The following is a 12,677-nucleotide window of genomic DNA, read 5'->3' on the forward strand; positions in this document are numbered from 1 at the left end:
CTTTGTTGTTCTGCACATTCGTCTTAATATATAGAATAGCAGATGTCTCCAGATCAGACATCTGAAATTTGTGTTGAATGTCAGTGGAATTTCAATTATTACTCCTGACCCTGCCTGCAGTTAAACCACTTCTTAAAAGTTTCACCGGTCATGACAGGTTAAAAGAGGATTTCACACATCCGTCACTCTTGAATGACACTTCTTTTGCAAGCAGTTTCTCCCTTCACATCAGTAACACTTCAACATGCCACAGGGACCATCCCGGTCGCATGTGAGAAACAATAACTGCTGTTAGATTAAATTGCTCTTAACATCTGACACGCTGGTGAACAAAAACCTTAAACAACCCCGCACAAGCAGCAGCAGTCAGGCCAATTACAGAGATCTCTTGCAAGCAATTCAACTTCTTTAAAAAAAAATATACACTTAAATTGAGCAACAGAATCAGCATAGACTTTGGGTTAGTATAGTTTGATCTTAGCCAGTATACTTTCAGAACAAAGGTTGACGTTTGTACCTAAAGGTGCATATAGGTACCTCAAAAGGTGCATATCTACACCAAAATAGTACATATAAGGACCTTTTTTAAAGGTAACGTTCCAGTGACAACTTTTGTACCTTTTTTCTGAGAGTGGTTTGTATGGTCAGCTGGAAACTACACAACTCATTTCATGGTGCTTTTTCACATTTATAATAAACTACAGTAAGAAACGAGGATTCATAAATTATAAATAAAATATGTTTCATTGACATACGTTGTAATACGTTTCTAATATAGACTTAAATAGACATGCACACCAGCATATCACACAAGAACGAATTATAGGGGTTTCCTTTGACTCATTAAGAAGTTCCAAAGTGCTGAATAACAAATGACTGCATTGAGACACTTAACAGATAACAGGCCAGTTCTTCAATTTTGAACTAAAAACCGTGACCCAAATTTAGACACTTTGATGTATTGCACTAAAAAAAGATTTTCCCTTTATCAAAACTGAACTTGAAGTAAAAGCACCACCCCTGTTGTTTTCACACACTAAGAGCCTGCAGGAGCTGCTCAAATAACAATGACCCCTGGCCCTTGACTCTTTGGTGGGTGCGTGTCCAATCATTCAAGAAAGTGATAAGACCACTGTGATTTCCTCTGTGTCCGAGACAGCAAGCCCTGAGATTAGGCCTAAAATTAATGACCCTTCATGAAGATCTGCAGCAGACCAGACAACACTTTGACTTAAAGCCACGAAACCGGCGTTCCCTAAAGGAAACGGGATAAAATACCACACTTCCCCCGACATCCTAATCTGAGATGGTTATTCATCATCGACATTCAATCCTCTCCCAAAATATTCCTTTAGGGATTTCTGAAAATGTGTAAATTCAAGTACCTAAACAGATCTTTCATTTGACACAAAAACTTTATGGATTTAATGAAACTGACAGACTAATAATTTCCCATGTACATTTCCTTTAATTGCTATAAGGCGATCCAAAAATGTTTGTATCCTGTCAGATGCTCCCTAACACAACATATATAAATAACATACATAACACTGAACTGGTCATATACAGCCGGTCTGTCTGAAAATGATAAACCTTAAAGTCAGATAACTATACATACAAAATCCACAATAGTCACTGAAATTACAATTTTTTTTTCAAAAAGTCAGATGGTCCAGGGTTAGCGTAAGAAATAGTGGTTTGACGGATCGCGGTTAGACCCTCCCAGCTTAATACGCAAATTTAAATAGGGAAAGTTTATCATTCGCACGTGTTTTAGAGGCTTGCAAATGTTAACATTCAAGTGATTTTAAACAATTTAACCGCAAAAAGGAGCTAAAATGCAATGAAAAACAACATAACGTTTTATGTGGGTCGACTGTTTATGCTGCACTGCTTGGAATTCGCCGTCCGTCTGTGTGTGAGCGTGTGTAAGTGCACTCAAAAGTGCATACACTAGGGGTGACTGGTGTGGAGAGTGAGTGCTGCAGGTCATGTTACGTGTAGAAATGGCAAGTGGGAAGGAAGTCTGCCCGGAGTTGGAGGTGTGTGGAAATTTTTTTAATTTCATGTTACCTATGATGACAGCGGAAATAAAACAATAGATAGAACTGCAGTCTATAGGTTGAATGTGTTCGAACAGCCACAGGAGACAGCCTTCTCTCCGCCCATTTATCTAAACCACCTACTTCCATACTATATAGGAGGCAAAGAGTACGAGAAGTAGTGCTTTTCGCCTACTATATAGTATAGAAGTATGCGGTTTGGGATGTAGCGACAGTTTTACGTCTTTTCTGACTTCTGCCGGGAACATACGGTGAACAGGGCTATTTTTAGCCTTTCATTGATAAAACAAAAGCGTCTGATTTCCGCATTGTTTCATTTTGCTAGCGTGTGAAATTTGCGCGATCTTATTTCATAAATCCGGTATCACCGGGTGGGAGGGGCTTATAAATGCCCATGCAGACGTGCACATTTTACTTTCACTTTTGAATTACGCAACTGTTTAAATGCAGCGCTTGCGTAAGCTGCGTTAAATCGCGTATAGATTTGCGTGCAATGCGAGTGCAACAGCTGGTTTAATTAAGTGCTTGAGTCAAAGTGCGCATGTAACTTTTGTAACAAGGTTTATTATTTTTCTTGATGAAAAACACAACAACAAAATGATCTCGCTTATATTAAACATCATATATGTATATTATAACAAAAACGAGTAAGCACGCCGCTTCTGACATCATCTGGTCAGTCAGCTCTCCTTGCAAACTCTGACAGGAATAAAATTTGACACCTGCTGCTCTGTGATGTGACGCGCGTTCAGTTCCGCTGAATTCAGGCAGCAGACACACATTCAGTGTGTTCGCTCTCTTTAACGAAACTAAATGATTTAATTACACGAAAATATCAAAACGACGGTGAAAGACGGTGTCGCGGTGGGCAAGTGATCTAACCGGTGAGAGGCTGAAGCAGCGGTTATCACCGTTTCACCGACTATCGCGGCAAGCCTTGCCACCATAACCAATTTTTACTATTACGCCCTAGCTAGCATTCACCTCCAGCATTGTAATCAGCCTGCTGGTAGGTATCACAACGGGTGTGTTCAGTATGATGCTTTGGCGTTCCTCTTGCATTGGTAGTGGACTTCCAGCACACTTTAGCCCAAATCATAACATCAATAGCCTTGAAAGACCCATAATCGATACCCTTATACTGCATGTGGATCTAACTGCACTTGACTCTAACGATTTATTAGGCTTTTGGTTTAATGGCAACCTTGAATTTATTGCAACGGAGGTACAAAGTTCAATTAGATTCCTTTCTCTGACCCTGCCGAGACATATTTATGATAATAGGCTTGGCTGAAAACAGACATGTTCACACTGCAGCCAGACATTGAACAAGACTTGCCTTGCCTACGTGTAACAACATGACAATGGCACAGGAAAACATAAACTTGTACAGTCAAGGACAGCATTTCTAAAAGAGCTATCCAAGAACTTAGAAACATTATGGGGAGTACTGATTAGTGATCAATCAATATATTGCAGAGGCCGATATATCGGCAGATATTTTGATTATTTAAAAAAAATTATTGGCATAGGATGATAAATCTTTTTAATCAGCCAGTCAATTTCTCTATTGCTTAATTTTTTTTGTTTGTAACAAAAATACACTCCAAAGTCAGACCGAAAGTAAAACGACATTTTTCACATTTTAACATGACATTATGTTGTGTCACACAACAAACACATATTTAAAGGACAAGTTCGGTATTTTACACTTTAAGCCCTGTTTTCAGATTGTTTATGATGAAAAAGAACGGTTTTGACTGAAATTTGGAGAATTTTTGGTTTCTGTTGTATCAGCCCCCACCCCCACAATGCCTGCATAGGTGCACTGGAACAATCCCTCCCAAAATGCACCAAACTTTTGGTTTACAAAGACGTGAAACTCACCGAGTGGTCAGGGGTGTTCACTGATATGCTCATACAAAAATCGCTGCAAAAGATGCTTTCCAACCGGTGTTTTACCATTCGTTGTAAACTTGTGGACCTATTTTTCCAAACGCCTCACACCTGTACATTCTTCCGCTGAGAGCTTAAATAATAAACACTCCAGCCCAGTTGGTGGCGATAATCCACCTTTGCCAATTGCAAGAATACAAACAACGTTCCCGGCGCGAAGTAATACCGTACCTCACAGCACATCTAATACAAGTCAATGGAGTAACTACGATAAAGCCTGTTGGAATGCATCTTTTGCAGCGATTTTTGTGTGAGCATATCAGTGAACACCCCTGACCACTCGGTGAGTTTCACGTCTTTGAAAAAACGAAAGTTTAATGCATTTTAGGAAGGATTGTTCCTGTGCACCTATACAGCCATTGTAGAGGTGGGAGGTGATTTGGCTTGCATTTTAGATTTCTTTCAGCTATTTTGGGTTCGGAAGAACCAATAAATGTAATAACCAAATAATTTGTTTGAACATGAAGTAGTGTATTTGTCCACGTTTGTGTATAACAGGTTCCAGTCACACAGAATTAAGTATTATGGTGCAAACAACAAAAAATGTCACACCAGGCCTTAGGAGGTTAAACAAAGTGTGACAATCTTACACTAAACGTGTCAAAAGTGAAAATTGGGCTGAAAAAACTTTTCTATTTTACATGAATCACAGAATGTCGATGCTTTTTCTTTTTCCAAATACAATCAAAGTGAACAGACAATGAATCTGTCCAATTATGCACAACATCTCCATTGTGCAAGCATGTCAAACAGGTCTGAAGCAACATAAGTGGAATGTAAATGATAACATTTACAATTCCTTTAAAATAAACTTTTCTTGTTAATCTATGAGTTTTAGAATTTGTGGCAATTATTGATACTATAGTCACATAGGCTCTGCCAGCATACATTGTATACACACAGGTATTTTAAACTTCAGAAGTAATATATTTTTTTGATATAGATAATGAAATAAAGACATCCACGTATATATCTTGGCAGTGTAGGCACATAAATATCACATATAATGTCATTATCCACATAGCTCTGCACCAGCATAATAGTAACGTTAGGTGTCATTTCAGTGTCAAGTTTAGCTTCAACAAAAAGCAAAGACTTTCGCTTTTAACTCATTCTAAGTATGTGTTTGGTTTTAAAAGCTGTGAACTGTGACTCGTTGAATTGTACTAGAGAGTCTTTATAACAGAGTGGACATCTGTATTTTACCTTTTATGGTAAATATTTGCATATTACAGTTAATTTATAAGTACAGTCGTTATTATTCCATAACTCACCTTACGTGCGTATATTCATACTGGATCTTGCACTTTAGAAACCAGAAATGTTTGATTCAAATCAGTCGATTCACGGGGTTAAAATGCAGCCAAGAGGAAAAATCCCCAAAAGACAGTATAGTTATAAGATAATAATAACAGTATATCCGGAAGCAGCGAGGACTTGGATACAGTTGTCACGCGAAAATTGGAGAAACAGCACAAATCCAACCTTTCGAGAAGACTTGCAGAGTATGTTTGCTGGAGTCGCAGACGATAATAATCCAGGCTGTGTGTGCTTGTAAAAACTGCTGATCTCGTCGACTGCGCGCCGTCAAAAGCAGAAAGTTTCCCCTCCGCAAACACTGACGGTCGGCGAGTTTTTCCACAGAGAAGCGAGCGCTCTGAGGTCACAAATAGCGCGAGCCTCAGGAAGCGATGACGCGGGTGCTGCACAGACCGTTGGTGACATTTTAGCGCCATCGGCTGACTGTGGTGCACATTACAGTATATCCTTTGCAAAAAAAGTTTGCCTTGCTATTAACTGGTTTAGTAAAATAATAGAGGCTTCCCTTTCATTTACTGTCCTAATGTTTGATATAGTTTAAGTTTAATTTAGAAAATTCAAATGAGATGCTGCATAATAAACTATTTTTATTAATTTACACTGTACAGTATGTAGTTGTGGGATTAGCACGTGTAATTTTAACTCAGTCTTACTTTATTTACAATCTACAGCTAACATTAATGTTTGATCTCTCTGTGTACATACATAGCATTTTGTCGCATAAAAGCAAGTGTACTTTTTAATGCAGAAAAAGTATAAACAAGAACAATAAAAACCATCTCAAATATAGAATAGAATAGAATCGCTTTTTGACAGATTTTCTGTCATAATATGCAACATTATGCAAAATAAATAACAATAAATGAAAGTTAAATAAACACAGAATTACATTAAGAAAAAAAAAAATAGATTCAGTATTACATTAAATGAAAATTAAAAAATAAACGTATATAAATAACAAGATTCTGGTATTGATTGTTTTAATCATGCGCACTTCGTTTCCCACAAATCCACACCATAGCGTCAGAACCTCCTATCCAATGAGATCACAGAAGCAAGGTCCACCAGGAAGTACAATCAGTAATGTAGAGCATAGTTCAAGTTTCTGCTTCATTTATCAGTTTATGTTCATATTCATCAACACTTTAGACTTTTATTAATTCGGCTTCAGCTTTTCAACTGTAAAAATGCACAGAGTACAGATTTTATCTGGACATCTGTCGTCAAATGGACGTGTGGGTATGAGACAGTGCAGCGCATCAGCTGTTGATCCAAACGATATCGTTGTAGTTCATGGGCTACGAACAGCAATCGGCCGGGCGAAAAGGGGATCATTTAAGGTGAGATATCTATCATCTGCATTAATGCATGAGTCAGTCCGGGTTTTTGCAATTGTGCTTCTCATCCAGGGGTCCGGGGTCCTTCCAGGAGACCCCCCAAGATGGCTTAAAAAATATTTAAAACAAGCATACAAATTCAAGATATTGCTTATGCAAATTTCTATAATATTTTTGTGATTGAGTGCATTGAACAGTTCCCTGATCTTTTAAAATTTACTGTCATGTTTCCCTGTCAGGACACAACTCCAGATGAGCTTCTCAGTACTGTGATGAGTAAAGTTCTCAAGGATGTTGGACTGCCACCTGCCTCACTAGGGGATGTGTGTGTTGGTGAGTCAGTTGTGATTACAACAACATGACCAAAATATAAGTGGATACAGTAAAACACACCAATATGTATGATGTATGCCGAACATATGCATATGTTTTATGCTGTTGTTTCAAAAACATTTATGCAGGTAATGTTCTACAACCTGGAGCAGGTGCACTGATGGCTCGAGTTGCCCATTTTCTTAGGTGAGATGTCTCGATTTTATATAAAATCATTATTATATTCATTTGTTGTCATTTACACAATAACAAAAATGACATTTTGCAGTGGCTTTCCTGAGTCCGTACCAGTCTACACGGTGAACAGGCAGTGTTCTTCTGGACTACAGGCACTTTTTAATATTGCGGGTAAGAATTACTTTTTTTAAAGGGGCCATGGCATGAAAATCTGACTTTTTCCATGTTTAAGTGCTATTATTGGGTCCCCAGTGCTTCTATTAAACTAGAAAATGTGAAAAAGATCAACCCAGTAACTTAGTTTTGCTAAACCATTCTCTACAAACACATGAAAAAAGGTTGTTGAAATTTGGCTCCCCTTATGATGTCATAAGGAGCTCTTATTATAATAATACCACCCCTTAATTTGCACTATCCAACCAAAGCACTCCCATTTAGTGCAGAGAAAAGCACAATTGAGTTTTAATAGTAACAAACCACCATCACTGTGATCAGTGTTTGAATTTGATCAGCTCATTTGCATTTTAAGGACACACCCAAAACGGCACATTTTTGCACACACCTACAAAGTGGCAATTTTAACATGCTATAATAAATTATTTATATGGTATTTTGAGCTTAAACTTCACATGTGTGCTCTGGGGACACCAAAGATTTATTTGACATCTTAAAAAAGTTTTGTGCCATGTCCCCTTTAAATGGTAAAATGGCTCATCTTTATTATTTTGGCTGTGACAAAAAGAAATATATTACAATTCGAACAAGCCTTTTTATTTTTTTCAAGGTGGAATCAGGAATGGGGCATATGATCTGGGTCTTGCCTGTGGGTTAGTATGCCACATTTATACAAATCATCCCTTTTTCACTATTTGCAAATGAATAACAACATGTATTCAAGTCCAAAAAAAATCAGTTTTTCTGATACTCATCATCTCTTTGAATGTCAACTTCGCAGTACGGAGAGTATGTCATTGCAATCAGTAGGAAACCCAGGAGATATTAGCCCTCGACTAATGGACAATGAGAAGGCCAGAGACTGTATAATTCCCATGGGGTATGGATAATGTTATTCTTTATTGACAAATACTGTGCTAAACATTAAAGGGATAGTTCGGCCAAAAACGATATTAAACCCATGATTTACTCACCCCCAAACTGTCCGAGTTGCATATGTTCATCGTTTTTCAGACAAACACATTTTCGGATATTTTAGAAAATATTTTAGATCTTTCTGTTGATTAAATGTAATGTTACGGGGTCCAGCCATAGTCCACGACCTTCAAGTCCAAAAAAAGTGCGTCCATTCTTCACAAATTAAATCCAAACGGCTCCAGGATGATAAACAAAGATCTTCTGAGGGTAATCCGTGCGGTGTTGTTGTAGAAATATCCATATTTAAAATTTTATTAACGTAATTAATTACCTTCCGGTAGCGCCGCCATCTTAGTATCATCTGCATTCAGGATGAGAGCTTACGCAGTGTACAGAGGTTTCTCTGCTGCTGCTCTGTCCCCCCGCCCTCCGAATTTGTCATACGTCACTAAGAAAAGTGCGTACACTACGCTAATACTCTCTCCTGAGTCTAAGATGGCGGCGCTACCGGAAGGTAGTTAATTACGTTAAAATTTTAAATATGGATATTTCTACAACAACACCGCACGGATTACCCTCAGAAGACCTTTGTTTATCATCCTGGCGCCGTTTGGATTTAATTTGTGAAGAATGGACGCACTTTTTTTGGACTTGAAGGTCGTGGACCAGGGCTGGAACCCGCAACATCACACCCAATCAACTGAAAGATCTAAAACACCCTCTAAAACATCCGAAAATGTGCCTGTCCGAAAAACGACGGGCATATGCAACTCGGACAGCTTGGGGGTGAGTAAATCATGGGTTTAATATCGTTTTTGGCCGAACTATCCCTTTAAGGGACGGTTACCCAGACAGGGTTAAGATTAGAAACCTTACAAAAAACAATACTGTTGTGCATCTTGAGACAAAACAATGGCACTGACATACGTTAAGATCAGTACAAGTTGTTTTTAAATCGTTTTTATATTATACATATTATATTATATTATATTGTCTATGTGTTTCAGAATAACCTCAGAGAACGTTGCAGAGAGATTTGGCATCAGCAGGGAAAAACAGGACAGATTTGCTCTCAGGTCCCAACAAAAGTAAGGAAAATGTATTGCTTGAATTCATAATCATATACACTTGACCAAATATGACATTTATTTGTGGTCTTTATTATAACTAGGGCAGCAATGGCCCAGAAACAGGGCCTATTTGATCAAGAGATTGCACCAGTCACTACTAAATTTGCGGATGAAAATGGCACTGAGCGCACCATTACTGTCTCAAAGGATGATGGAATCCGGCCTGGCACAACGCTGGAAGGCCTTGCGAAACTCCGTCCAGCATTCAAGGAAAACGGCAGCACTACAGCTGGAAATGCAAGCCAGGTAAGTGATGGCGCTGCAGCAGTGCTGATAGGGCGGAGATCTACAGTAGAGAAACTGGGACTGCCTGTTCTTGGGGTGCTGCGGGCGAGCGCTGTGGTGGGTGTGCCACCAGACATAATGGGCATTGGCCCCGCCTATGCTATCCCAGAAGCCCTTAAACAAGCAGGTGAGAGTACAGATGTTCTTACGTTGTCTAGTACTTTCACATCCATTTATATGTTAATAACAAAGTTTTCATTATAAAAACAAACTGTGTTACTGCATATGCTTTTACAGGTCTGAAGGTTGATGATATTGATGTGTTTGAGATCAATGAAGCCTTTGCTAGTCAGGTCAGAGATTTAGTTTGTAAAGTCTTTTCCAATATTTGCCTTTTAGTCACTTTTTTGTGTTTTAACATCTGGTGTGTGCATTGCTTGAAACTGATGCATTATTTTTTGCCTCAGGCTGTGTATTGTGTGGAAAAGCTTGGCATTCCCATGGAGAAAGTGAATCCTAATGGAGGGGCTATTGCTTTTGGTCATCCCCTGGGTTGCACTGGGGCTCGACAGGTTGTGACACTTCTGAATGAGCTCAAACGCAGACGAAAAAGGTACAGACCCCCTTCACTGGGGGGCATTTGGCATGTTGCAATTATACAAAACAATGACAATGCAATCAGTAAGCTAACTTTTTAAAGTAATGATCATCCTTTTTTTTTTTTCAGAGGGTATGGTGTAGTGTCCATGTGCATTGGGACTGGAATGGGAGCTGCTGCTGTTTTTGAATACCCTGGACAATGATTAAAGCTCTTTTACAAAATCCCAAGATGCAAAAAATGTTATAATTAACGTGCTAAACCACTAACTGTAAAACACAAGCAGATAAAGCAGAGCGGTTCTTAAGTAAACTGTAAAAAGTGACAGTCAAAAGTGAATCCAACTTTTACTTTTTACAGTGTAGTGTGGATCACTGGATGATACCTTAATAATAAAATGGCACATTTGTTTAAAGTGCCTTGTATTTTAACTGTGATGGCAACAGATCATGGAAATAGATGATGTCTGTGTAAGAGCAATCAGATATTTTACCCATGGATATGTAATTTCTGTATTTTGATTTGTCATGCATTAATTTAATCTAAAGGTCTTTTCATATGGATACTGACAGAGTATTCAAGATTACAGAATGAATGTTTTTAATAAGCATTACATTTTATTACATAACATTTACACGATGTTAGAGGACTGGTGAAATTTAGTTTAGATTTGTAATGCATTTCAAGCGGTTATTCATTACAATAAAAAATAATTTGTTACAAATAAACTCTTGCATTCCAAAGGTTAGGTTCAAAATCACTGTTTAACTGCAACCTTTGAGTTTTGTTTTGCAAACATCAACATTGGACAGCTTAAAATAATCTAAACTAATAAACAGTTTAACAATATATTTTTTTAACAAAAAAAAGTATTTTCATTTGTTTAAAAATTAAAGTTAATATATATAAAGTTTCAGATCATTTGTCTTATCTGTGAAACTCAATATTGTTTTATCAGGTGTCAGATATAACAGCTAGAAATTTTTCATCAAATGATCCTCTTCCTTTGATTTTAAGCATTAGTGAGGTTTCTCCAAGAATGCCCTGCACCGTGATGATTGTCTGGAACTCTTTCGGAACACTATGGAAAAAAAACTTTTATATTTAGTCTGTTCAATGCATAAATGTTATAGGAATGTAAAGGGATAGTTCACCCAAAAATGAAAACTTTGTCATTATTTCATGACCCTCATGTCATTTCATACCCCGATGTCTTGTTTTTAGAATTTTTTGGGGGGGGGTTCTGATTACTGTGGGAGTGCATGGTGCCCGAGTGGATGGAGTCTTCAATAGTAACAAGAAAACCCTTCAAGCTTCACAAGGACCCAAAAAGGTTAAATAAATAACTCCACTCAACATGTGTCATATATTTTAAGTGTCCTGAAGATATTTACTATACTTGTAGTAGATTTCGCTGTTGTTCTAGTTGTTACACATTATTTAAAAGTAAACATTCTAAAACTATAAAACAACACTTTAAATACGGGGGGTTCAAATGACATGAGGGTGAGTATGACAAAGCTTATTCTTGCACGTTCAGATTGTCTTTACCTACTATCTGCCATCTGTTTTAATTCTACTTTATTGTACATTTGAATTATATTAGTTAAATATTGTTTAAAAATAATCTCTTCTACAAAGTTAATTATAATATAAATAGCCATCATTTAAAAAAATATGAGGTGGATTGAAACTACTTTCTTTAACAAAGCATTCACATAATTTGTTTAGTAAATTATACTTATCTCGCAATAGTTAGCTTGTACGGAACAAAGCATTTACATAACTCTTCTGGGTAATATACTAATGCCGCAATAGCTAGCCTGTCTGGAACCGAGCATATATTAAAACACAACACTGTGTGACACTTGCATTACATGTGAACGGCCCCTACGTTAATAGGATTTTGTTTCTCTCTCCCTGTCTCATCAGACCCAGTTCCGGCTGCCGTGGAGGTCAACACACCACATATATTACGTCAATATATATGTTTTTTCCCTCCCAGGACTTTTTGTTCCTCCCAGAGGTTTTTCTCCTAGGGGTTTTTTCAACCGCGGGGAGTCAGCCGACATTGGCTTAACTTAGCACCCTCTTGTATACGATAAATTATTAACACGCTCGCTTGTAAAGTTTATTCTTAGCCGCTGTATTTTGCTACTGTCGTTTTTCTGTGTTTCCCATGCTTCTTTTAATGTAAAGCTGCTTTGAAACAATTATTAATTGTGAAAAGCGCTATATAAATAAAATTGAATTGAATTGGATTGTACCTGGCTGTGAAGCTGATCTGCAACAGCTGTCTGCTGAATGGTGCTGGATCTCCAAGTGGCTTCAACACACCAGAGTCTGGACTCACCTTAAACACCTCATTCCCAACTTCAGCATCTACAAACACAACAAAAAACCAGCTCGACTACATACTTTAGTAATTGCAACCCAAGAAAAAGAT

The 12,677-nt window shown here is 37.8% G+C and overlaps 3 protein-coding genes across 3 annotated transcripts in view; 1 reads left to right on the plus strand and 2 right to left on the minus strand.

Annotated features, from left to right (window-relative positions):
* Nucleotides 1–5,689, minus strand: part of map3k22 (mitogen-activated protein kinase kinase kinase 22) — an 88,436-nt gene extending 82,747 nt beyond the window's left edge. Inside the window, exon 1 of the mRNA XM_055181988.2 lies at nucleotides 5,294–5,689. The gene's annotated coding sequence lies outside the window, so the exon portion shown is untranslated. The remainder of the gene's footprint in view (nucleotides 1–5,293) is intronic.
* Nucleotides 5,690–6,377: 688 nt separating this feature from the next.
* Nucleotides 6,378–10,959, plus strand: acaa1 (acetyl-CoA acyltransferase 1). Its single transcript, XM_073863910.1, has 11 exons — nucleotides 6,378–6,679; nucleotides 6,916–7,009; nucleotides 7,138–7,195; nucleotides 7,278–7,357; nucleotides 7,971–8,013; nucleotides 8,142–8,240; nucleotides 9,286–9,366; nucleotides 9,450–9,820; nucleotides 9,931–9,986; nucleotides 10,101–10,246; nucleotides 10,361–10,959. Exons 1-11 carry the CDS (start codon nucleotides 6,527–6,529, stop codon nucleotides 10,434–10,436), a joined length of 1,257 nt encoding a protein of 418 aa, XP_073720011.1. The 5' UTR covers nucleotides 6,378–6,526; the 3' UTR covers nucleotides 10,437–10,959.
* Nucleotides 10,808–12,677, minus strand: part of dlec1 (DLEC1 cilia and flagella associated protein) — a 30,610-nt gene continuing 28,740 nt past the window's right edge. Inside the window, exons 35-36 of the mRNA XM_073863911.1 lie at nucleotides 12,499–12,613; nucleotides 10,808–11,312 (exon numbers count right to left, since the gene is read on the minus strand). Of these exons, the coding sequence (XP_073720012.1) occupies nucleotides 11,186–11,312; nucleotides 12,499–12,613 (242 nt within the window). The 3' untranslated portion in view covers nucleotides 10,808–11,185. The remainder of the gene's footprint in view (nucleotides 11,313–12,498; nucleotides 12,614–12,677) is intronic.

This window comes from Misgurnus anguillicaudatus, chromosome 25 (genome assembly GCF_027580225.2).
Source record: "Misgurnus anguillicaudatus chromosome 25, ASM2758022v2, whole genome shotgun sequence".
In the NCBI taxonomy this organism is placed as follows: Eukaryota; Metazoa; Chordata; class Actinopteri; order Cypriniformes; family Cobitidae; genus Misgurnus; species Misgurnus anguillicaudatus.